The 27,550-nt window shown below is 41.4% G+C and overlaps 1 protein-coding gene across 1 annotated transcript in view; it reads left to right on the forward strand.

Annotated features, from left to right (window-relative positions):
• The window catches only part of CFAP70 (cilia and flagella associated protein 70), a 101,793-nt gene that overhangs the window by 20,157 nt on the left and 54,086 nt on the right, over positions 1-27,550 (forward strand). The window contains 8 exon segments of the mRNA XM_079793053.1: positions 166-345; positions 5,395-5,577; positions 7,508-7,602; positions 12,795-12,894; positions 15,146-15,280; positions 18,086-18,213; positions 18,215-18,254; positions 18,438-18,518. Of these exon segments, the coding sequence (XP_079649179.1) occupies positions 166-345; positions 5,395-5,577; positions 7,508-7,602; positions 12,795-12,894; positions 15,146-15,280; positions 18,086-18,213; positions 18,215-18,254; positions 18,438-18,518 (942 nt within the window).

Below are 27,550 nucleotides of genomic sequence, written 5' to 3' on the forward strand. Positions count from 1 at the left end.
TTCAAGTGAGATAAGGAGGTCTCTGGCATTTTCAAAATATTGCATAATTTTATTTTTGACAGCAGTGTAGTCTTTCTGTATTTTAGTTTTAATTCCAGTTTGTTCCTGGGAGCATGCCCGTGCAGCATCCACTCACTCTACCGCCATTTTTATTCTCATCTCCAGCAGTGCAGTCTTGAAGTTAAAGTATCTGTGGCAGAGCCATTATTGACGGCAGCCCAGATCTCAGGAGGAAATCTACTAAAGGTCACATTGGAGGCTGCCTACTCTGTGCCTGAATCCTTCGTGCCAACAGGGCCTGTGCAGAACTACATGGTTGGTCTGCAAGTTCCATCAACTGGAGAGGTAAAGCCCTATAGCTACATATTTATATACTAGAGGCCCGGGGCACGAAATTTGTGCACGGGGTGGGGTGTCCCTCAGCCCGACCTGTACCCTTTCCATTGCGGGAGCCCTTGGGGGATATCCAACTGACAGTTGGACATCCCTCTCACAATCCGGGACCTCTGGTTCCTAACCGCTCACCTGCCTGCCTGCCTTAACCACTTTGCCTGCTGGCCTGATCCCCCTAACTGCTCTCCCCTGCCAGCCTGATCCCCCTAACTGCCCTCCCCTGCTGGCCTGGTCACCCCTATTAACTTTAAAAAAAAATCTTATCCCTTTCACACACAATTGTATTTGACTTCCTTATTGGCTTCTCCCTCTCACACAATTTTTCTCTCTCCTTTATGTAACACTTTTTCCTACTGACTCATCATTTATAAACTTTTCTTTCCTCCTTATTTCCTACTTCTGTTCCATCATCCTTCTTCCCATCTTTCTCCTACCCTCCCCCCCCCCACATTCCTTCTTTCCTTTATCTTTATCCCTCCTCTCCCTCCCCTTTTTCTTCCTTCCCACCTTAGTTTTTTTCTTCACTTCCTCCCTCGGACCTGCTTTGCTCCCTGCCCCATTTCTTCCTTCTTCCCATTCTCCTTTTAAGCTCTACCGACTCCCCTTTAAAACTTTTCTTCCCTCCTTCTTTCTCTCTCATCCTACCTTTCCCATACACTCTTCTCTACTTACTTCCACTGTTTTAATATCTATCTATCTACCTGCCTAATTATTTACTATCATTTATCTTTTTTTTTCTGACTCCTACTTTTAAAATTTGCCCCCAGTACACAACTATACTTGATTTTCATTATAGCTCCTACAGTTCACTCATACATCCTCTTTCCTTCTTTAACTCTGTTCTCTACTGACTCCTTTATAAAGTTCTTCCCTCCCTCCTTCCCTTCTTCCCCACCTCCCCCCTCCTCCTTTACTCTTCTACTCTTTTTACAGGCTAATTAAAAATTCTATGCTTTCCTCTCTGGGACCTGTAGCTGCCTCTGTTTGGGCACCCGGGCCCCTCTCGCACTGGCTTTGAGGGGCTGAGTGATGAAGCAGCTGTGTCTTGCCTACTGTGGCCCGTGCCTCCCCCCTCTGAGTTGCGGGAGGGTCCAGCTGGCCTGGGCCGGCATCCATCTCAGGGACCACTGCTGTTATGTGCACGCATGAGCATTCATGCGCGCGTGAGTCTTTTCTCCTGTTGAGTGCTGAAGTTGGGAGACACAGAGGCCTTTCCCACCCCCCAGCGTGCCCGCTCCCATGCCTGGAGCGGCTTGCCATCCACTCCCCTCCAGAATTTGCAGGTGACAGGCCTGCTTGCACAGGCACGGTTGGGCCCGGCTTGTCCTTGGGCGGGAGAGGGGCATTCCGCCCAGGATGTGAGCCCCGTCTGGGTTGGACCGGGCAGATGGATGAATGGACAGCTGGAGAAAGCTGCCGTGGCTTCCCTGTGGTGTGAAGGTTGCCTGTGCACTCTTTGTTGTTGTGCCCAGGCCCTTCCTTCATGGTGTTGGGTCCGCACCCTCTCGATTTGCATGCGCGACCCCTCCTGGGGGTCACCGCTGATGCGTGCACCCCTGGTTGGCATCTGCCGACCACGCCCCGAGAACCATCCTTCTGCCTTCCAGGTGTCACCCCTCAGCTCCCCCCACCTCAGTGGGGGAGTTGGTGGCATCCCGGACAGAGTGCTCTCGGATAGGGCGCGGTGTCACGGGGGTGTTTGTCGGGCGGGGGTGTTAGTTGTGCACCCGGGAGAAAAAGAGGACTCCGTTGCCCGGAGCAGGGAAGCGAGCCTCACACAAGTCCCCCTGCTGCATGCGCACCTGCTGGTCTGTCAATGTGCAAATTGGTCATTACTGTGACACTGTAATGGACAATTTGCATATTACCTCTTTATTATATAGATATTTAAACTCTCATATGGGCATCTCTTCTTCACCTGCTAAGATTTCATTCAAAGCAAGCTCTGCTAATGGCTGAGATTTATTTTAGGCTTAAAAAATAAAGTTTACTTCTGTTTTATAAATAGATGTTTATGTTTATAGTTTATATATTATATGTAATATAGTATAGATTATATATAATTTATATCAATAAATACTTTATGATGGAAAATATGTAAAATATCTTTAAATTGACAACTTTTGGATGTATTTCTACACAGATTACCTTATGCATATGTTTTGTGGATTTTGTATAATGTACTTTATATAAAAAACTCCCTCTTGCCCTGGCCAGTGTGGCTCAGTTGGTTGGAGTACCATCCTGTACACTTGAAAGGTCACAGGTTCAATTCCCTGTCAGGGCACATACCCAGGTTGCCGGGTTGATCCTTGGTCAGGGTTGGGGCAGGAGGCAACAATCTCTGTTCACTCACACATCAATGGTTCATTCACTCTCTCTCTCTCCTGTCCTCTCTCTCAAGTCAATAAAAGCATGTCATCAATGAGAATGAAAAAAAAACAACAACTTTCCCTTAATTCCAGATCACTTTCTTAATCCAAATTTCTATAGAATGATTGTGTATGGATCTTTTGAGGCTCTTGATTTCCAAACTGCTCACTAAAAGGGTGTAATTAGTTAATACTCCCACCTGTTGTATTGCCACTTTAAATTTTCAGTATAGAACCCTCCAATTCCTCTTCAGCATTTTACATCCCATCAGCTGTGCACAAGGTTCCAGTTTCTCCACATCCTTGCTAACACTTACTTTCTGTTTGTTTGTTTTTAAATAAAAGACAATGTCACAGGTGTGAAGTGGCATCTCCTTGTAGTTTTGATTTGCATTTCCAAATGACTAATGATTTTGAACATCTTTTCATGTGCTTAATGGCCATTTATATTTTTTTGGTGGTCGGGGGGGTATATATTCAAGTCCTTTGCCCATTCTTGAATCATTTTTGTTCTTGTTGAGTCTTTGGAGTTCTCTGTATATTTTAACTATTAATCCCTTATCAGGTATGTAATTTGCAAATATTTTCTCCCACTCCCTGGGTTATCTTTTTTACTCTGTTGTATCTTTTTTATTTTATTAAACGTATTACTGTGACATTGGTTAATAGGGTCATTAGGTTTCAAGTGTACATTTCTATAATACATGCTCTGCGTATTGCATTGTGTGCCCACCAACCAAAATCAAATCATCTTCTGTCACCATATATTTGACTCCTTTACCTAATACTACCCCCTCACCCTCTTCCCTCTGGTAGCCACCATACTGTTGTCAATCTGTGTTTATGAGTTTCAGTTTTATATCCCACATATGAATGAAATCATATGGTTCTTAGCTTGTTCTGTCTTATTTTGTTTAGCACATATTGTCAAGGTCCATCCATGTTGTTGCAACAGGCAGTATTTCATCTTATGGCTGAGTAGTATTCCGTAGTATATATGTACCATATCTTCTTTATTCAATTGTCTATTGAAGGACACTTTGTCTACATGTCTTAGTCACTGTGACTAATACTACAATGAACATAAAGGCGCATAAATCTTTGCAAATAAATATTTTCTAGTTTTTTGGGTAGATACCCAGAAGAGGTATTCCTGGGTCGTATGGTAACTCTATTCTTAATTTTTCGAGGAACCACCATACTGTTTTTCATAGTGGTTGTGCTAGTTTACATTCCCACCAGCAGTAAGTGAGAGTTCCTTTTTCTCCACAACCTCTCCAACACTTGTTATTACCCGTGTTGTTGATAATAGCCATTCTAACAGATGTGAGGTGGTATTTCATTGTAGTTTTGATTTTCTATTTACATCTTTACCAATTTCCATTGCAAATATATTTTAGATAAATTATAAATATGGAAGTGCCTATATTTTAGGTCTTTGTCAAATTTAAGTTTGTTTTTTAAAAGATAATTTTTAAAAAGCTACAACATAACCCTTATCTGTATAAAAGCCTAAGCAACTGAACGACCAGTTGCTATGATGCGCATTAACCACCAGGGGGCAGATGCTCAATGCAGGAGCTGCCCCCTGGTGGTCAGTGCGCTTCCACAGCCAATCTCCTGTGGTCCCTCCACCCAGCCGGCCGGCCCTGACCAGCCCCGATCAGGACTGGTCGAGATGGCCCCGGTTGGCCCCGATCGCTGGCCAGGCTGAGGGACCCCAACTGCGCACGAATTCTATACACCGGGTCTCTAGTATAAATATAAAATGACAAAAAGGTTTTAAATCAGTTCAAAGGAGAATCTGAAGAAATGACCCATATGTAATCAATAAGGACTATTAAAATGAAGTTTTTTCCTTTATTGAGTTTTAAAGAGAGAGGAAGGAAGAGGGATAGAGAGTTAGAAACATTGCTGAGAGAGAAACATCATTGATCAGCTGCCTCCTGCACACCCCCTCCTGGGGATTAAGCTTGCAACCTGGGCATGTGCCCTAATGGAGAATCGAACCTCTTGGTTCCTGGATCCATGTTCAACCTCTGAACAACACTGGCTGGGTGGAATGAATTCAAACCTTGCTACCAGCCACAGGGCAATAATCAGTTACATCTCCACTGGACAAAGTACATTTGCATATCTATGGACAAGAATATTTTGGGTTATCATAAATTTTTAATAAATTACAAAATTATAAAATAGCACAAAGACAATGAAGGGCACAGGCCCTTCTACAGAATCAGATAATCACAGAAGGGTCTGTTAGATAATACCCAGCATTGCATTGAAAAGACTCTTCAAGCCCTGACTAGTGTGGCTAAGTGGTTAGAGCATCAACCTGCATACCAGATGGGCTTGGGTTTGATTTCTGGTCAAGGGCAGGTACCTGGGTTGCAGATTCAATCCCTGGCACTGATCGGGGCTTATGAGGGAGTTAATCAATTGATGTGTCTGCCTCACCTTGATGTTTCTGTGTCTCTCCCCATCCCTTCCACTTTCTCTAAAAATCAATGGAAAAAAATATCCTTGGGTGAGGATTAACAAAAACAATAATATGACATTTCTTTAATCCATTTTGTCCATTTCAAAGTCTTTTACAAAATCTCCTGATGTATGGTATTTATTTCTGCAGAAAGACTATCCTATTTTCTTCAAGAATGGAACTCTGAAGCTTGGAGGGGAAAGAGAACCTACTCCCCGGCCCAAAAAATGGCCTATTGCCAACATTCTGGCTCCAGGAGCTAATAACATTCCTGATGCATTCATCATTGGTGGGCCCTATGAGGAAGAAGATGGAGAACTCAACCACCCTGAGGTGAAAGAGTTATTCAGCTTTTCTGTGATAAATTCAGTGTGACATAAGATAAAATATTTTGTGAATCACTATAATTTATTTGCATTATCACCTGTTAAAATGGAACTAAAGGGTCACGGGTTCAATTCCAGTCAAGGGCACATACCTCGATTGCAGTCTCTATCTCCAGCCCCTGGGAGACAACCAATTGATGTGTCTCTCTCATATCGATGTTTATCTCTCTCTCTGTCTCACTCCCTCCCTTCCACACACTCTAAAAATCAATGGAAAAATATTCTCAGGTGAGGATTAGCAACAACAAAAATAATAGTTATCTAATTCTGATTTAAAAGTATCCTGACATCCTAAGTCCAGCAAACAAAATAATTGAATTAATTCAAATTTACCCTTTATTTTGTGTGTGTGTGTGTGTGTGTGTGTGTGTGTGTGTGTGCGTGTGTAATAATACAGTCACAGGTCAAAATAAAAAATTAAGAAATATGCTGTTAAAGTCTCCCTCCTTCCTCCTAATTCCTTCCCAGATCATCACCTAGTAGCCATCTTTTTATAGTTTCTTATATTTTCAGTGATATAATTTGTAAGATGAGGATGGTTGAATTACTTTCAATATCTGACACTAAATATTTTAAATAATAGAGATAAGGCTAAAATATTTGAAAAACATTGTGCAGGGTCTTTTCTCAATATTGTGATTTTTGGAAATTCATATTGTTCTTAGATTTATATTTTCATTTAGAGCAGATATTTTATTTTAGATATTTAGATTTTATGTTATACTAGAGGCCCGGTGCATGAAATTCATGCACAGGGTGTGTGTGTGTCCCTCAGCCCAGCCTGCACCCTCTCCAATCTGGGATCCCTCTCACAATCCAGGACTCATGGCTCCCAACCGCTTACCTGCCTGCCTGCCTGATTTCCCCTAACCACTTCTGCCTGCCAGCCTGATCACCCCCTCACCATTCCCCTGCCAGCCTGATTGACACCTAACTGCTCCCCTGCTGGCCTGGTCACCCCTAACTGTCTCCCCTGCAGGCCTGGTCACCCCCAACTGCCCTTCCCTGCAGGCCTGGGTCCCCCTGAACTGCCCTCCCCTGCAGGCCTGGTCCCTCCCAATTGCCCTCCCCTACTGGCCTGATCACCCACAACTGCCCTCCCCTGCTGGCCATCTTGTGGTGGCCATCTTGTGTCCACATGGGGGCAGCCATCTTGTGGGTTGGAGTGATGGTCAATTTGCATATTACCTCTTTATTATATAGGATTTTAGTTTAAATCATTAATTCTCAACCCTCATTGCTCATTAGAATCACTTGGAAAACTTTTAAAACAATAACAATGGCCAAGCCTTAACACAGATCAATTACATAAGAATTTACTTTTAATATAATACCAATGTCAAGATGTTGATTATTTTTTTTTCTTTTTTATTGATTTTTTACAGAGAGGAAGGTAGAGAGATAGAGAGTTAGAAACATCGATCAGCTGCCTCCTGCACACCTCCTACTGGGGATGTGCCCGCAACCAAGGTACATGCCCTTGACCGGAATCGAACCTGGGACCTTTCAGTCTGCAGGCCGACGCTCTTTCCCTGAGCCAAACCGGTTTCGGCAAGATGTTGATTATTTTTTTAAAGACACTCCCAAATAATTCTAACGTGTTCAGGGTTCAGAATCACTGATTGAGGTTATGTGAATCAGTACCGGGTTGACATAAGGATAATATAAGTAATTTATCTTATGTACTTTAGTAATAATAAAGCACCCTAAAATTTAAGGTCGTGTAGTATCTACAGTTGTAGGCGCACTTATGGTAATAATAGTAGTAGTAATAAAAGAATTGTGATCAAATTCACTAAAAAAATGCCCCACTAATTGAGCAAGATGAAACCATGGCACACTGAGAGAACAAAAGTCTCTATCTTATTATTTTATAGGACAGGGAATTGAGGATCCAAGCAGAGTGCATAAAGAAAAGGATTACTTGGGACTTGGAAAGTCGTTGCTATCTTGATCCTCCTGCAGTGGTCAGGTAGGAAGAGGAAGGGAATCTAAACAGCAAAGACTGTAGGTGGGAAGAAATGTTGCTTTTGTTAGCTTTATCTACATTTGAGTTAAGGTGGTCTGAGACTCTTTCATCACATCTGCTAATAACAGGCTTCTAGTGATGGTGAATTAACCAAGGTAGGTTCTTATTTCCTTTTCAGATAAAAGAACTTCAGAGTTGGTATGTATGATAGCTCCTCAGTGTTATGAGGTATCTAGGCTCAATGTGTCTTTTTGCTCTACCTTCCTTAACATGTGCTTCCCACCATAGGGTTGTCTCATGGTCCAGAATGGCTGTTAGAGTGCCAATCTACACATTCCCATTCCTGGCAGAATGTTGGAAGAGGAGGGTAGTGCTTATGGATAAAAAAAGGACACATGCTGGCTGTCTTAGCCCTTCTTATGGAACCTTCCTAGAATCTGACAACCTCTGTTTATTTCTCATTGGTCACCTTAAATGCAAAAGAGGCTAGGAAATAAGTTTTTGTTGGATACATTGTTCCCCAGATTAAATCAGGATTTAGATACTAAAAACACTATTGATATTGTATGGGTAACTATTAGTCTGATACAGTGACCTGGCAATCAGGGGAATATGAGAAATAGAGGATTATCAATATATTTATAATCTGAACGAACTACTATTTTATTTTATATTAATAGATTATTTTTAGAATTACAGAAAAATAAAATAAAAAGAAATAGACCTGACTGGTATTGCTCAGTGGTTGGAGCATTGGCCTGGGCACCGAAGGGTTGCAATTCTGATCCCCAGCCCCTGTTGGGGCACATGCAGGAGGCAGCCAATATATGTGTCTCTCTCACATCTATGTTTCTCTTTCTATTTCTCTCTCTCTTTTTCTTCCTCCATCCCTTCCTCTCACTCCCTCCTACTCTCTCTGAAAAAATCAATGGAAAATATATCCTCAGGTGAGCTTGAAAAATAAATAAAAAATTTCACCTTAATTTATTTCATTCTTTGATTCTTTTCCTTTCTTTATACAGATTCAAATTTCTGACTTATCATTTTTCTTATCTCTGAATACTTGTAGCATTTCTTATAAGGCAGGTCTACTGGCCACAAATTCCTTCCATTTTTGTTTGAGAAAATCTTTATTCTTGATTTTTTCTTCACTTTTTTATTTTTTTTTAATTTATTTTTTTAAAATATATTTTATTGATTTTTTACAGAGAGGAAGAGAGAAGGATAGAGAGTTAGAAACATCGATGAGAGAGAAACATCGATCAGCTGCCTCTTGCACACCTCCTACTGGGGATGTGCCCGCAACCAAGGTACATGCCCTTGACCGGAATCGAACCTGGGACCCTTGAGTCCGCAGGCCGACGCTCTATCCACTGAGCCAAACCGGTTTCGGCCTTCACTTTTTTTTAAAACATATATTTTTATTGATTTCAGAGAGAGGAAGGGAGAGGGAGAGGGAGAGAAACATCCATGATGAGAGAGAATCGCAGATGGGCTGCCTCCTGCACGCCCCCTAGTGGATATTGAGCTTGTAACCCAGGCATGAACCCTGATCGGGAATCGAACCAGTGACCTCCTGGTTCCTGGGTTGACGCTTAACCACTGAGCCACGCCTGCCGGGCTTTCTTCACTTTTGAAGGATAATTCCTCTGGATACAGAATTCTAGGATGGTAGTTTGTCTCTTTCAGTACTTTAAATATTTCACTCTGCTCTCTTCTTACTTGCATGGATTCTGAAGAGGAGTCCAATGTAGTTCTTAACTTTGTTCCACTATAGGAAAGGTGTCTCTCCCCCTACCCCCAACTCTGGCTTATTTCAAGATTTTTACTCTCTCTTTGGTTTTCTACAGTTTGAATATTAAATACCTAGGTGTAGATTTTTTAGTATTTATTATGCTTGGTGTTCTCTCAGCTTCCTGGATCTATGGTTTGGTGTCTGTCATTACTTTGGTCAAATTCTTAGCCATTATGACCTCAAATATATCTTTTGCTCCTTTCTCTCTTTCTGGTATACCTGTTGCATGTTTTGTAATTGTCCCATAGTTCTTGGATATTCTGTTATGATTTTTTTCAGTTGTTTCCCTTTCCATTTCAGTTTGGGAAGTTTTTATTGACATATCTTCAAACTCACTAATTCTTTCCTCAGTTATGTCCAGTCTATTGATAAGCCCATCAAATGAAGTCTTTATATTTGTTGCAGTGTTTTTTATTTCTAGCATTTTATTTTGATTCTTTCTTAGTTTCCAATCTCTCTGCTTACATTACCCATCTGTTTTTGCATGTTGCCTGCTTTTTCCATTAGACACTTAACATGTTAGTCGTAGTTATTTTATTGTTTTTTTTTGTTTGTTTGTTTTAATATTTTATTGATTTTTTGCAGAGAGGAAGGGAGAGGGACAGAGAGCTAGAAACATCGATGAGAGAGAAACATCGATCAGCTGCCTCCTGCACATCCCCCACAGGGAATGTGCCCGCAACCAAGGTACATGCCCTTGACCGGAATCGAACCTGGGACCTTTCAGTCCGCAGGCTGATGCTCTATCCACTGAGCCAGACCGGTTTCGGCATAATCGTAGTTATTTTAAATTCCCTATCTGTATTATAATTCCAAGATCTGTGTCATATCTGAGAATAGTTCTTATGCTAGCTTTATCTCTTCAGACTGTATTTTTCTTGCCTTTTAGGATTCCATGTAATTTTTAATTTAATTTTTTGAAGTTCATGAACATGATAATTTATTAATGGCAGCACTCTTTTTGTTTTGTTTTTATAAATATTTATTGTTGAAAGCATTAAATATGTCTCCTTTTGCCCCCATTGACCCCCTATAGCCCGCCCCCGCCCCCACCCCCCACTCCAGGCCTTACCATCCTATTGTCTGTGTCCATGGGTTATGCATATATGCATGCAAGGTCTTTGATTGTTTACTTCCCACCCACCCACCCTCCCAGATACCTCACTCTGTTCCATGCTTCCATGTCTCTGGATCCACTCTGTTCATCAGTTTATTTTGTTAATTAGATTCCACGTATGAGTGAGATCATGTGATACTTGTCTTTCTCTGACTGACTTATTTCACTTAGCATGACACTCTCCAGGTCCCTCCATGCTGTCTCAAAGGGTAAGAGATTCTTCTTCTTTTACTGCTGCATAGTATTCCATGGTATAAATATACCACTGCTTTTTTAATCTACTCATCTACTGATGGGCACTTGGGCTGTTTCCAGATCTTAGCTATTATAGATTATGCTGCTATGAACATAGGGGTGCATATATTCTTTCTGATTGGTGTTTCAGGTTTCTTAGGATATATATTGCTAGAAGTGGGGTCACTGGGTCAAATGGCAGATCCATATTTAATTTTTTAAAAATATATTTTAATTGATTTTAGAAAGGAAGAGGGAGGGAGAGATTGAAACATCAATGATGAGAATCATTAATCGGCTGCCTCCTTCATGCCCCCCACTGGGGACCAAGCCCACAACCCAGGCATGTGCCCTTGGCTAGAATTGAACTTGGGACCCTTCAGTCCCCAAGCGGACGCTCTATCCACTGAGCCAAACCAGCCAGGGCCATATTTAATTTTTTGAGGAAACTCCATACTGTTTTCCACAGTGGCTGCACCGGTCCCCATTCCCACCAGCAGTGTACTAGGGTTCCCTTTTCCCCTCATCCTAGTCAGTACTTGTCATTTGTTGATTTGTTGATGGTAGCCATTTTGACAGGTGTGAGGTGATACCTCATTGTCATTTTAATTTACATCCCTTTGATGATCAGTGACTTTGAGCATTTTTTCATATGTGCCTCTTGGCCATTTGTATGTCTACTTTGGAGAAGTGTCTACGTAGGTCCTTTGCCCATTTTTAAATTATTTAATGACAGTACTCTTGACCTTGTAATTTTTTATTGAAAGCTGGACTTTATGTACTGAGTAATATTTTTTGGTAATTAGGTTTTTTAATGTGCGATTTTATGTTAACCGGCTGTGCTTAATGTTTGCTCTAGTTGTAGGTGCTAAAGGCTTCAGTTTCCTTTCTTTTTGTTCTTCCCCTGTTGTCTGTGGGTTGGCCTAAGAACTCTTTCTTAGATAGGGTCTGTGTTTTGCAGTCTCTCAGTTATAATCCACTGTTATTATAGTGAAATTCTGTTGATATAGTGGCAAGGTATTGGGGAGGAGAATTGTTCTATAATCCTATGATTAAATATCAGTATCTTAATAGGTTTGAGTCCCTGGGTTCCGACCTTCAGAACGTTTAATAGCCTTTTTTTTCTTTCTGTCCTTATGTGAGGCAGGAAACCTAGATGAGGCTGGAGGTATCTACTTGCCCTTCCCCGAGTCAGATAAAGCTCTGGTAAAGTAGTTTTCCTGAAAGAGTAGGCCTGTGTTATGGAGAACACTCGGCATATTTCAAAATGGTTACTTTTTCCTTCTCTCTACCTAAGAGGATTTTAATCTTATCTTCACTGTGAGAATCTGCTGAGCTCCTTGTTTTAAAATCTAAAAAAGTGTGGGGAACCCCTAGGAATGGGCCCTAAGGAGTTTTTTTTTAACTCTCTGGCTTATCCACACTCAGCCTCCAGCAATGTATCAAAATTGCCCTTAAATTTTTTTCTACCTGTAACAGGACTCCAGCGGCTTCTGATCTCAGCTGTGATTCTCTGTACTTGACTGTCTCTCCAAATTTCAATGTGGCAATTTGCTCTGTGACCTTGTTTCTTAGATGGATCTAAGAAAAGTAATTGATTTTCAGTTTGATTAGCTTTTTTTGTTTGTTGTGAGGAAAGTAATGAAACCTCTAAACTCTTTAGGTGCCAGTCAGCTAATACTGGAAGTCCTACTCCATTATCACAGTAGAGATTAACATATTTTCTACTATTTTTGCATATTTGTCTGATTATTTCTTTAGAAAATATCACTAGGAGTGGAATTTCTGGATCAAAGATTATGAACATTTAAGGCTTTTGATTCATATTGCCAAATTGCTCTAAAAATGTATAATTTGCTTCTGCTAGCAGTACAGAATTATTTTCAGAATTTTATAGATTTGAGAAAATTTTAAAAATCCACTTACTTAATAAACATTTATATATGTGTATTCCATTACTTTTTAAAAGAGGAGAATACTTTCCTTTAACCTAAATTATGCTAACTCCATTTGGCACACAATACTAATGGTCTGATTCTTGACATGCAGTTTTCAGAAGCGAATTGCTGATTGCCGACTGTGGCCTGTAGAGATCACAAGAGTTCCTCTAGTTACTGCACCCAAAGGGAAAGCCGCCAAATTTGATAAGGTAAATTTGTTCAGTTAAAAGTTTTATAGTCCTGGCCAGTTTGGCTCAGTGGATAGAGTGTCAGCCCACAGACTGAAGAGTCCCAGGTTTGATTCTGGCCAAGGGTGGGTACCTCGGTTAAGGCTCGATCCCAGGCCTGGTGGGGGGAAAGTGCATGTAGGAGGCAGCCAATGGATATGTCTCTCTCACATCAATCTTTCTCTCTGTCTCTCCCCATCCCTTCCACTCTCTCTAAAAAGATCAATGGAAAAATAGCTTCTGATGAGGATTGAAAAAAATTTTTATATAAGAAATGCTGCTGCCCTAACCAGTTTGGCTCAGTGGATGGAGCGTCGGCCTGCAGACTGAAGGGTCCCAGGTTCGATTCTGGTCAAGGGCACGTACCTTGGTTGCAAGCACAACCCCAGTAGGGAGTGTGCAAGAGGCAGCTGAATCGATGTTTCTCTCTCATGGATGTTTCTAACTCTCTATCCCTCTCCTTTCCTCTCTGTAAAAAATCAATAAAATATATTTAAAAAAAAGAAAAAAGAAATGCTGCCTCTAATTCTAATACCAATGGAAAATATGAACTGATGTGGCTACTCCCTAGGGTGACCAACTGATTCTTATTTGTTTAATAGTTTCCTGACTTTAGTGCTGAAAGTCTCATGTACCAGGAAACTCCCCTGTCCATGGCAAATCAGGATGACTGGTCACCCTAGCTCCCTAATGTCCACTGAATATTTAGCCTTTATTCCCAGACATCCTATTTCCCTTTAGCCCTTCATTACAGTTTACCATAGGTAAAACCTTACAAAATAGCCATTTTTACAGGTCAAAAGTAGTTACATATTGGCAATATGGTTCATCCTAATACATATTTCTGAATTTCTTTTAGACTTTGGACTTACAATGTTTTAGCCTGCTAATTATTAGAGTAATATGGTTCGTAGATATACCACTGTTCTGAAAAGATATAGCTTTGATGAGCCTAGAACATGATCTCTATTGTCTTACTTGTGCATGTCTGGTCTTTTATGTCTGATCCTCTTATAGACTGCTTTGTATCCTCCACAGTACCTAGCATGATTCATTGCATATAGCATACACTTAACAAGTACCTAAATGATTTTTATTGATTTTAAAATGGACTTTTTGGAAGAATAAAAATGCTGCTACTTTTCCCTTTGTAATATATAAAACAAGTTTCCTTAGATTTCTAAAGAACATAATATTATTATATGATCATAGGACTTTAACCTAATTTCTAATTATTTATAAGGTAAAATCAAAGAGATTACTTTTAATCTTGTGGTAATTAAATGGGTTTTCTTTCAGTTTTTTTTCTTATAAAAGTTTTTTATGGCAAACCATATAGCCATTAAAATGATGTTAAGATCTATTTTTTTGACATGTTCATCTTTTGACATGAGAGTTTAGATAAAATTAGGGATGGCAAATACATGATGGCATTCATCCTCCTTCATCTATGGCAGATAGTACTGATCAATCAAAGGTTTTTTTTCCTTCTGATTCCGGATAAAGATACAGAATCTTTCTCAGCACAGTATTCTAATTGATTAGAATGTAGGCATTAGCTAAAGCCTATTTGTCAACACTTGTCCAGATGATTTGTAAGACACTTTCATTCATATGAATCTATGAACTAGAACTAAAAGCCACAGCTTCTGATTTCTCTTAAATTTTTGTTGTTGTTGTTTTTTACAGTTTTACATGGTGAAATTGATTTTTTTGTTGAATATATATATTAATTTGAGTGTGTTTATTCAACTACTGCCTTTACTATTCATTAATACTGTTGATATGCATTATCTCAGTGATCATGATATTATTAAACACATTTTGAAAATAAAGAAATGAAGACCCCGCAGCTCTCTCTATAGAGCATGCCTACACCTTTCCCCACCTCCTCCTTTCCCCAGCATTCTCTCTCTCTTTTTTCTGTAGCACATTCCAGGGCCAATCTTCCTTCTTTCATCCCTCAAGGTGTATATCTCTCTTCCTCTTTCTCCTAGGCTCCAAGGGCCCTTCTGCTATCTCTGTAACTTTCTAAATAAACTTTCCCTTATAATTTGAAAAAAAAGAAAAGAATTGAAGACCCAAAATGTCTATGCTATTGCCCCAAAGTCAACTACTTAAGTAGCATAGCTAGTTTCTAAAGCCAGGTCTTTGAATTGCTGAGTCAGAGCTCCATACCTTATATACTACATTGCTCTATAGTACTAATAGGTCTCTGGTTTTATTCCTTTAGATGGATGATGAAAATGCACTTTCATTTCATGGCGTGGCTTATGTTAATATGGTCCCATTGCTGTATCCAGGTGTGAAGAGGATTCGGGGAGCTTTTCATGTTTACCCTTACCTAGACAGCACAGTCTATGAAAAGGTCAGAAAAATTGTAGAGAAGGTATCATCTATACCAATTTATCCTTTATATGTGTTTACTTTACATTTACATGCTAGAGATTATACATCTTTGCAATGGATGTTTGGAACCAATTGATATACTGGGATTTTAAATATAGAGCCTTGCTCTCATTCTGCCATTGAATGTCAAGGATTTAGGCCAAATATTTCAACAATAATGTTATACGTGAGTAGTCTAAACACCCCAATGAAAGGACAGAGATTATGAGACTTGAATTTTAAAATATCAAGATTTAATGATATGCCGTCTAAAACAAACATGCCTTAGACTTAGACATACATAAGTTGAAGTAAAAGAATGGAAAAGACATACTATGCAAGTAGAAAATGTAACAGAGCTAAGTGGCAATATTTGTATCAGATAAAATAGAGTGCAAGACAAGAAACATTACTAAAGACATAGTGTGGCATGCCATAATGAGTAAAGGCCAATTAATCAGAAAGATATAAATTATAAATTGTTACATAAAATAAGTATCTATACTAATAAAAGGGTAATATGCTAATAAGACTGGGAAAACTTCCTTGAGACCTTCCTGATGTCCTTCCGGACAAAACCATGGTGGCGGGGCCGAGACAGAGACGGTTAGGTGCGATCAGGCCAGGAGTGGAGGGCAGTTGGGGCCGAGCAGGCTGGCGGGGAGGCAGTTGGGAGCAATCAGGCCAGCAGGCAGAATGGTTAGGGGCGATCAGGCAGGCAGGCAGGTGAGCAGGTTAGGAGCCAGCGGTCCCAGATTGTGAGAGGGATGTCTGACTGCCATTTTGGGATTGGGCCTAAATGGGCAGTCGGACATCCCCTGAGGGGTCCCAGATTGGAGAGGGTGCAGGTTGGGCTGAGGGACACACCCCCTCGTGCATGAATTTCGTGCACCGGGCCACTATTATCCTATCTAATAAAAGAGTAATATGGAAATTGACCGTACATCTGCTACACCCACAAGTCATGCCCACCAGCCAATCAGGAGCAAGTATGCAAATTAACCCAACCAAGATGCTGCGGCCACAGAGCGAGCAGGAGGCTTGGCCTGCTCAATGCTACAAAGTTTCAATTATAGAAGATAAATAAATCCCAAATCCCAGGGCCTCTGCTTGGGTCATGGGGGGTGTGGCTGGCCTGCAAACCACCACAGGCCCCTTGCCCAGGCCTCCCCACGCCCCAAGGGAACCCCCACCCTGATTCGGGACACCCTTCAGGGCAAACCAGGTGGCCCCCACCCGTGCACCAGGCCTCTATCCTATCTAATAAAAGAATAATAGGCAAATTGACCATCACTCCAACACACAAGCTGGCTGCCCCCATGTGGTCAAAGATGACTGACCCCATGTGGACACAAGATGGCTGCCACAAGATGGCCGCAACAAGATGGCCAGCAGGGGAGGGCAGTTGGGAGGGACCAGGTCTGCAAGGGAGGGCAGTTGTGGACAATCAGGCCAGCAGGGAAGGGCAGTTGGGAGGGACTAGGCCTGCAAGGGAGGGCAGTTGGGGGTGATTAAGCCTGGAGGGGAGGGCAGTTAGGGGTGACCAGGCCAGCAGAGGAGGGAAGTTGGGGGCAACTGGGCCTGCAGGTAAGGGCAGTTGGGAGGGACCCAGGCCTGCAGGGGAGAGCAGTTGGAGGGGACCAGGCCTGCAGGGGAGGGCAGTTAGGGGTGACCAGGCCTGCAGGGGAGGGCAGTTAGGGGTGACCAGGCCTGCAGGGGAGGGCAGTTAGGGGCAAACTGGCTGGCAGGGGAGCAGTTAGGCATCAATCAGGCTGGCAGGGGAATGGTTAGGGGGTGACCAGGCTGGCAGGCAGAAGCCGTTAGGGGCAATCAGGAAGGCAGGCAGGCGAACAGTTGGGAGCCAGCAGTCCTGGATTGTGAGAGGATGTCCCAGATTGGAGAGGGTGCAGGCTGGGCTGAGGGACACCCCCCCCCCAAATTTCGTGCACCGGGCCTCTAGTAGACTCTATGAAATACAGTAATTTAGGATTTTGAGTGATGATTAGTATTTATAATTTTTTCTTTAAAATTGTGGGATCATGTTCTTAGCAGCATTATTGGGGTACAACTGACATATACTTAAGGTGCACAATTTAAAGCTTTTGACATAGGTATACATCTGTGGAACTATCACCACAACAAGAGAGTAAAAATACCCATTACTGGCCAAAGTTTTCTCATGACCTTTCCTTTTATCCTTCTCTCCTACCTCTGTTCAATCCTCTGTTGTTGTTGTTGTTGTTTTTTTTGGGGGGGGGGGATGGAGGGTGTCTGGCTTCTTTCACTCAGTATATATGATAGTTAGATTCATCCATATTGTTTAATTTTAAAATTTCTGTAAGACTCTTTTCCAAGCATTGTAGTTGAATTTTCCACGCAAAGTTTTTATTTTGAACTGTAAACTTGCCCTGTTCTTCTAATCATAATTGATAAATCAGTAGTTAAATAGTATTTCTTGTACAGAAATAAATTCAACCATTTAAAGTTAATTTGAAATTATGTGTCAAAGATTAAAAGCTCTCTGGTAACTGGTTAATGAGATACAAAATCAAGCCAGGTTGAAAAGTCTTCTCTTAATAATTTAAATAATGGGATAGGCAGCTAGTTTTCTGTGATGGTTTCACTTGTTCAACAAGGATGGCTGCAATAGAGTTTTTTAATTCCCCTATCTCTCTTTGTTTCTACAATGTTGAAATTATCTAGAAAACTAAGTGATGTTAAAGAATAATGTGGTTTCTTTTATTAGCCTATGATTCATTGAAATTTTTATTTGTTTGTTTTTCAGACCAAATGTTCATTTAGCTTGTTCCGGGATACTGGACATAATTTGATTCATAATAACAAAGCAGGAGGAGTTAATTCTCCATTGTCCAAACCAGGTGTTGCTAAGAACCTGAAAGAAGATAAAATAGTAAGAAAAGGATATAAAAGGAAGGCCTAGGTCTGGGGATATGGTAGGTTGTTGAGAAGGTTATGATTTTGCTGATTTTGTTACATTCCAGAGGCTTACACTTATTTCTCATTTGGTGAATTGCCTCAATTTGATTTGCATTTTGATGTAACATAATGATTAGTGTTCCTGACATTGTAAAGACCATATAAGAATTTCATTTTTAAGGTATGTTCATTTCTTTCAGCAAGCATCTAGTTTAAAATCTCAGAGCTCAGATACAGGTGTGGAAATGGAAGCCCCTCCAAACCACAATCCAGAAGGACAGGTAACTATGCATAAAGAGTTGGAAAATTAAGTTTAATTTCATCAGTCCTTTACTGAGTAAGGTAGTATCGTATAGTGGGAAATGCTCAGGAAAATGCTTATTGAGTTGCCATCCTTATTTACCATGACTGGTTTATGATGCTGGGTAAATTTCTTTGTCTTGCTGAGACTTACTGAAATGAGTAGGTACCAGATTAACTTTAAGGACTGTTCCAGCATTAAAAATTTATGTCTTTTATTAATGCTACTATTTTGAGAACTATGAGGATGCAAAGATGCATCATCTGCAGCATTTATTCTTCTGCTGTCAGGACACTCAACAGGCTGGTGGACTAAGTACAATTGGTACATAACTAATGGCAATACAGAATTTTGATGAATGCTGTAGTAGAGGAATGCATAAAAGTGCTGTGTGGGCTCCAACAAAACAGATTACTAGCTACTAGAATGGGGCAATCTCAGAAGTCTTCATGGAAGAGGTGGCATCCAAGCTAAGTAGTGAAAGAAAAAGAGAAGCCTTTGCCAGATGAATATGGAAGAAGAGGCATTTCAGGGTCAGGGAACAGCTGGAGTCAAGGCACAAAGAAGGTAGCAGAATTGGAGGTACATCAATTAATTCAATGTATGATATAGAGCAGCAATCGCCAACTGATGGTCCGCAGACCACTGGTGGTCTGTGAGGTCCAAAAGGTGGCGACTGCTGGTTTAAGGAAACCTTTGGAGCAGCGGTCGCCAACCGGTGGTCTGTGGACCACTGGTGGTCCATGAGGTTCGTAAGGTTGGCGACTGCTGGTATAGAGAAATGAAAAGAAAGAAGAGGTCCTAGGAGGTGAGAAATGGGAGAGAGCGTGATCTGGGTTGTAGAAAAACTTTGAAAGGATTGCTAAAAAGTTTGGGCTTAATTCTATCCTGTCTAATAAAAGAGTAATATGCAAATTGACTATCACTCCAACACACAAGATGGCTGCCCCCATGTGGACACAAGATGGCTGCCACAAGATGGCCAGCAGGGGAGGGCAGTTGGGAGGGACCAGGCCTGCAAGGAAGAGCAGTTGGGGGCGATCAAACCTTCAGGGGAGGACAGTTAGGGGTGACCAGGCTGGCAGAGGAGGGAAGTTGGGGGCAACCAGGCCTGCAGGGAAGGGCAGTTGCGGGGGACCCAGGCCTGCAGGGGAGAGCAGTTAGGGGGGACCAGGCCTGCAGGGGAGGGCAGTTAGGGGTGACCAGGCCTGCAGGGGAGGGCAGTTAGGGGTGACCAGGCCTGCAGGGGAGGGCAGTTAGGGGCAAACAGGCTGGCAGGGGAGCAGTTAGGCATCAATCAGGCTGGCAGGGGAGTGGTGAGGGGCTGATCAGGCTGGCAGGCAGAAGCCGTTAGGGGCAATCAGGAAGGCAGGCAGGCGAACAGTTGGGAGCCAGCAGTCCTTGATTGTGAGAGGGATGTCCAACTGCCTGTTTAGGCCCAATCCTACCGGGATCGGGCCTAAACGGGCAGTCAGACATCCCTTGAGGGGTCCCAGATTGGAGAGGGTGCAGGCTGGGCTGAGGGACACCCCTTCCCCCATGCATGAATTTCGTGCACCGGGCCTCTAGTCTATATATATAAAAGCCTAAGTAACCGGCCGACCAGCCGGTAGCTATGATGCACACTGACCACCAGGGGAAGACGCTCAACACAGGAGCTGCTGAGCAACAGCAACTTTGCAAAGTGCCCTCTCACTCCGGGACCCCTCAGGGGATGTTGGATTGTGGGTTTTGGCCCGATCCCTGCAAGCCAGGCCAAGGGACCCCACCTGCCAGAGGGACCCCGCTCACTCTGCAGACGCCCTTTGAGCCCTAGTGCCACCCCAGGTGTAGCTGGCCGGAGAGGAACCATAGGAGGTTGGCTCAGGGCATTTTGGCCCATATCGCCCAGTCCGCCCCACCAGGCACCTTCTAATTAATTTACTTTCAATGTGCATGAATCCGTGCACCGGGCCTCTAGTAAGTAATAAGTAAGGCTCTTGAGCCTCATTTTAGGGACTCACATTAAAGGTTTTTAAACTTATGTGGAAATAAGACCATATGTGTGTTTCAAGGCAAAACTCTTGCAAGGATGTGAAAAAAAGAAACGGAACATAGGGTAGGGACTTCAGATATCAGTTTATAGGTTTTCTGATAGTACAGATGAGTGTTGTTGACAGTTTGAGTTAAGGAAGAGATTATAGAGAAAGTCAGAAACCCGCAGAGGCACGGTGAACTGGGAAGCTTTGAGGTGATGAAGAAAAGTTAAAGGTAACTCGGGTTTCAAGCCTTTCTTTCTGGAAGGGTGACAAAATCATTAAGAGAAACTTTAAAAGAAAGGTTGATATAGGGGGAATGATAAGTTTGATTTTGGACATGTTGCATTTAAGATGCTAGCAAAAATCTGGGTAGAAATGTCCATCAGGTCGCAGTTGGCAGATGGTGGTGAGCAGGCTGTGAGTGGGAATGTTGGAAGGTTATGAGGAGAATATTTCTGCAGAACTCATGGAAGAGTTTTGGTGGAAGAAAGAATGGCATTTACCTAAAATAGTTCCAAGAAAGGTATTGAACAAGGTGAACAGGGCTTCAGCTGGGGTAGAAGTTTCCAAGAATAAAATTGAAAATGGTTTCCTGTAAGAGATAAGCACTGTTGCTATTTTTCTGTCCAGTTATTTTTTTCTTTTCTTTTCTTTTCTTTTCTTTTCTTTTCTTTTCTTCCTTTCTTTCTTTTAATTACTTTATTGATTAAGATATCACATATTTGTCATCAACACCCCCCCCATTCCCATCCCAAACCCCCCCACATGCATGCCCCCATCCCCCTGTTGTCCGTGATCACTGGTTAGGCTCATGTGCAAGCACACAAGTCCTTTGGTTGATCTATCTCCCTTGTCCCCACCCTCCCCTACCTTCCCTCTGAGGTCTGACAGTCTGATCAATGCTGTTCTTGTTCTTCAGTCTATGTTGTTCATCATTTCCCCTATATGAGTGAGCTCATGTGATACTAGGAATACACTTATAGGAACCAAAAATGAGACAAGCAATAATGGTTATGCTGAGAGGCAAATGAATCAGTCTATAGTGAGTTTCTTTCTGGGCCAACAGTTCTTTTGAGTCCCGATTTCTATGTCCAACAGTTGTTTATGTGTACATAACAGCAATGATATTTCAGTTCTGGATGGTGGACAAATGGTGGTAATGCAGGTCTGACCCTCTCTGGTTTGGTCCTGGGCAATCTGCAGTGACGCACATCTGCTGACTGCTAGTATGGCAAGGCATGGTCAGCGTCTTCCATCTCTGGACTGTTTCTCTTCTGTCTTCATGGCTGGAGCACTCCTGTCAATTCCTTTCTGTTGCAGGAATCCACATGGTCTCGGAGTTGTTTTCTGAAAATATACAAACATATTCTCAACCAAAAGTTAATAAAGGAATATTTTCTATAAATTTGACTTGCGATCCTTTTTCATTTTTTTGCCCAAATGATTTTCCTTTGGCTTGTTTTGATACCATGTATGTTTTACCTGGGTGTCTTGCTGTTAGCATTACAAATGAAAGTTAATTTTCTAAAGTAAAAATTTTCTAGATGTAATTTATTTACAGAATATTTTTCCTTACATGATATTCTTCTACTATCCCCCCTTTTTTGGTTTAAATGTTGGGAGGCTTTTGGAAATTTTATGCTGTAATCTTGATAGCTTTTAAATTTTACTTTTTTGCACTAAAATGTGACTGCTTTAGGTTCATTATATGTTACGCAATTTTACAATGAGATGAACTACCAATAAAAACTTTAGTTAACACTTTAGGAACAGCTTTTTTTGTCCAGTACAATTGATTTTTCTAGAGTATTTGCTTATTTTGATTGGCCAATTTAAATTAATCTGAAAACTTGACTACTGTTTTACTGTCAAATTTAATACTCTAACAACCATCTTGTTTTACCCTGTAAATATTAGTGGAGAGGATTATTTGCCTTCTTGAGTAGGCCCTGAGCATTCCTGGTGCTAGGCTGGATTTAGATATCATAGACCCCAGTTCCCCGGATCATGGGTGCAAGACATCTCCATCAAGTCTTGTTGCAGTGAGAGGGCATCTGCTGTCGGCCAAGTCTCTGTTACCTGGGTCCCGATTTGAGCTGGGCATGTGAAGCTGAGCAGCCATGGGGGCAGGAGATCTCCCTCAGCAGGGGTGAGGGTTCAGGCCCCTGCAAACTTGGGGGGGGGGTGAAGGTCTGTGCCCCACCTCTGTTGACCCCCAAGTTCTCTCCTGATGGCCCCTATGCGACTGTGCCTGTCTTAGGTTGTTCCTTCCCTGAGGAATCTTACCCGTCTCTGGCTAACCAGCCATCCTCCGGGGCCAAGCAGGGTGATGTGAGGTTTAGTTCTGTCTCCTTGGTCGCCTATGCCCCCATGGCCTCCATGCCCAGCACCTGCCTTGGGATCCCCTCGCCTGCTGGCAGGGTCCCAGCACTGATCACATATCTTGTGGAACCCAGGTTTCTTCTCCAAGGAGGCCCAGCTCACCCCACTGGGCGAGAGACAGATCCATGGTACTAGCCATCACGAGGTTTCAACCTTGGCATGAACAGAAGCTCAGGCAACAGCTGTGGACAATTGGATTGTGAGAAGTGGGTCCCTCTTGGCCAAAAGGGCAAGAGGGGCCAATTTAGAATGCTCAGGTACCTTCCCAGGGGGCCCTCTACACAGTGGAAGGTATTAAACCCTTTCATGTCCTTTTTAAATTGCTGCCAGACATTCAAAGAATTAGTTTGTAAGTTTGTTTGGGATAATTGTATAATATGCTGTTGTAATTCTAAAATATCTAGAGATGTGTTACGTTTGTCTCCAAGCACCAAACAGATGATTTTTTTTTTATCCCCACGGGTGTGAGGAACTATTATAAGTAATGGGGGTGATCCAAATCTGGGAAAAATTTTAATGACAGTGTAGAATAATATCATGTAAGGATATTCTTTGTTCTAGTCCATGGCAATTCCCTTTCAAACTGGCTGTCTATTTCTTTTTGTATAGACAAGGTCTTAGTTACATTTTTTGCACCTCTACCGCGGGCAAGTAGTAATGGTAGTGACACCCTTTCTTTGGTGTCCACACAAGCCAGAAACCTCTCTTTAATTTTACACACAAAGGGGCATTGTTTTGATTTTGTGTCATACAAAAGGGAAGCTGGGTGGAGACCCCTGTGTATTTATACTTTCTTGCCCCACCCATGGACCTCCTGGATGACCAAGGTGTTTGGTATTATTGATAACTACATTAGTCAGGGGATCAGCCCACATAAGGGGTCTTACCCATGAAGGGTCAGGAGCGTAAGTCCAAAATACTTACCCTCTTGTCCCAGGTAAAATTACCGTACATCTGATGATTGCTAGCATGGCTGGAAAGGCGTTCTCGTGCATTCTTGGGTTTCTGGTTACCTCACAATTTCTTCCCTGAGGTTTGACATTCTGATTGATGTTTCTCTGTTTCTGGATCTATTTTCCCTCCCATCAGTTTATGTTGTTCATTATATTCCACAAATGGGTGAGATCATGTGATATTTATCTTTCTCTGCCTGGCTTATTTCACTAAGCATAATGTTCTCCATCTCCATCCATATTGTTGCAAATGGTAAGAGCTCCTCCTTTTTTACCGCAGCATAGTATTCCATTGTGTAGATGTACCACAGTTTTTTAATCCACTCATCTGCTGATGGGCACTTAGGCTGTTTCCAAATCTTAGCTATGGTGAATTGTGCTGCTATGAACATACGGGTGCATATATCCTTTCTGATTGATGTTTCCAGTTTCTTGGGATATATTCCTAGAAGTGGGATCACTGGGTCAAATGGGAGTTCTGTTTTTAGTTTTTTAAGGAAACTCCATACTGTTCTCCACAGTGGCTGCACCAGTCTGCATTCCCACCAGTAGTGCACGAGGGTTCCTTTTTCTCCACATCCTCGCCAGCACTTGTCATTTGTTGACTTGTTGATAATGGCCATTCTGACAGGTGTGAGATGGTACCGCATTGTTGTTTTGATTTGCATCTCTGATGATTAGTGATTTAGAGCAGGTTTTCATATGTCTCTTGGCCTTCCTTCTGTCTTCTTTCGAAAAGTGTCTATTTAGATCAGTTGCCCATTTTTTGATTGGGTTGTTTATCTTCTTTTTGTTAAGCTGCATGAGTTCCCTGTAAATGTTGGAGATTAAACCCTTATCGTTGACATCATTGGCAAATATGTTCTCCCATGCAGTGGGCTTTCTTGTTTTATTGATGGTTTCCGTTGCTGTACAAAAGCTTTTTATTTTGATGTAATCCCATTTGTTTATTTTCTCTTTAGCTTCCATTGCCCTAGGAGCAGTATCAGTGAAGAAGTTCTTTTGGCATATGTCAGAGATTTTTCTGCCTGTAGATTCCTCTAGTATTTTTATGGTTTCCTGTCTTATGTTTAAGTCCTTGGTACATTTTGAGTTTATTTTTGTGTATGGTGTAAGTTGGTAGTCTAGTTTCATTTTTTTGCATGTATCTGTCCAATTTTCCCAACACCATTTATTGAAGAGACTGTCTTGACTCCATTGTATGTTCATGCCTCCTTTGTCAAATATTAATTGAGCATAGCGATTTGGATCAATTTCTGGGTTCTCTATTCTATTCCATTGTTCTATATGTCTGTTCTTATGCCAATACCAGGCAGTTTTGAGAACAGTGGCTTTGTAATATAGCTTGAAATCTGGTATTGAGATCCCTCCTACTTTGTTCTTCTTTCTCAGGATTGCTGTAGCTACTCGGGGTCTTTTTTTATTCCAGATGAATTTTTGGAAAGTTCTTTCTAGGTCTGTGAAGTATGCCGTTGGTATTTTAATGGGAAGTGCATTTAAATTATAGATTGCTTTGGGTAGTATGGACATTTTGATGATGTTGATTCTACCAATCCATGAACATGGTATGTTCTTCCATCTGTTTATGTCTTCCTCTATCTCTTTATTCACTGTTGTGTAGTTTTCCGCGTATAGGTCTTTTACCTCCTTAGTTAAGTTTATTCCTAGGTATCTTAATTTTTTTGGTGTGATGGTAAATGGGATTGCTTTTTTAGTCTCTCTTTCTGTAAGTTCATTATTGGTGTATAGAAATGCCATAGATTTCTTAGCATTTATTTTGTATACTACTACTCTGCTGAATTCATTTATTAAGTCTAATAATTTTTTGATGGACTCTTTAGGATTTTCTATGTACAGTATCATGTCATCTGCAAATAAGGACAGTTTTACTTCTTCTTTTCCAATTTGGATGCCTTTTATTTCTTCTTCTTGTCTGATTGCAATGGCTAGTATTTCCAACACTATGTTGAACAGGAGTGGTGAGAGTGGGCATCCCTGTCTTGTTCCTGTTCTTAGGGGAAATGGTTTTAGTTTTTGCCCATTGAGTATGATGTTGGCTGTGGGTTTGTCATATATGGCTTTTATTATGTTGAGGTATGATCCTTCTATTCCCATCTTGCTGAGAGTTTTTATCAAGAAAGGGTGTTGGATTTTGTCAAATGCTTTTTCTACATCAATTGATATGACTGTATGGTTTTTATCTCTCAATTTGTTTATGTGATGTATCACGTTTATTGATTTGAGAATATTGTACCATCCTTGCATCCCAGGGATAAATCCTACTTGGTCGTGGTGTATGAGCTTTCTGATGTACTGCTGGATTCGATTTGCTAGAATTTAGTTGAGGATTTTGGCATCTATGTTCATGAGGGATATTGGCCTGTAATTCTCTTTCATTGTGTTATCTTTATCTGGTTTTGGTATTAGGGTGATGCTGGCTTCATAGAAGGAGCTTGGAAGTATTCCTTCTTCTTGAATTTTCTGGAATAGTCTGAGGAGGATAGGTTTTAGCTCTTCCTTGAATGTTTTGTAAAACTCCCCTGTGAAGCCGTCTGGCCCCGGGCTTTTGTTTGCTGGAAGTTTTTTGATGACTGCTTCAATTTCTTCCATAGTTATCAGCCTATTGAGATTTTTAGTCTCTTCCTGAGTAAGTTTTGGAAGGTTGTGTTTTTCTAGGAATGTGTCCATTTCCTCCAGGTTGTCTAGTTTGTTGGAATAGAGTTGTTCATAGTATTTTTTGACAATCCTTTGTATTTCTGTGGGGTCTGTTGTTATTTCACCTCTTTCATTTCTGATTTTGTTTATTTGGGTCCTCTCTCTTTGCTTCTTGGTGAGCCTGGCTAGAGGTTCATCAATCTTGTTTATCCTTTCAAAGAACCAGCTCTTGGTTTTGTTGATCTTGTGTATTGTTTTTTTGGTCTCTATGCCATTCATTTCTGCTCTGATCTTTATTATTTCCTTTCTTCTGCTCACTGTGGGCTTTTCTTGTTGCTCCCTTTCTAATTCTTTGAGTTGTTGAGTTAGATGATCTATTACCATTTTTTCTTGTTTTTTGAGATAGGCCTGTAGAGCTATACACTTCCCTCTCAGGACTGCTTTCATTGTGTCCCATAGGATTTGTAATGTTGTGTTTTTATTGTCATTAGTCTCCAGGATGTTTTTAATTTCTTCTTTGATCTCATTGATAACCCAATCATTGTTTAGTAGCATGCTATTCAGTTTCCAAGTGTTTGAATTTTTTGGAATGTTTTTATTGTAGTTTATTTCTAATATTATGCCATTGTGGTCTAAGAAAATGCTTGATATGATTTCAATCTTTTTGAATTTGGGGAGACTTTGCTTGTTACCCAATATGTGGTCTATTTTTGAGAATGTCCCATGTGCACTTGAGAAGAATGTATATTCCATGGCTTTGGGATGAAATACTCTGAAGATGTCAATTAGGTCCATCTGATCTAGTGTGTCATTTAGAATTGCTGTTTCTTTGCTGATTTTTTGTCCAGAGGATTTATCCATTGATGTCAGTGGTGTATTAAAGTCCCCTACTATGATTGTATTGATGTCGATCTCTCCCTTGATATCTTCCAGGAGATTTTTTATGTATTTGGGCGCTCCTGCATTGGGTGCATAAACGTTTACCAGAGTTATATCTTCTTGCT

The sequence above is a fragment of the Cnephaeus nilssonii genome (assembly GCF_951640355.1).
Source record: "Cnephaeus nilssonii genome assembly, chromosome: 16".
NCBI lineage: Eukaryota > Metazoa > Chordata > Mammalia > Chiroptera > Vespertilionidae > Cnephaeus > Cnephaeus nilssonii.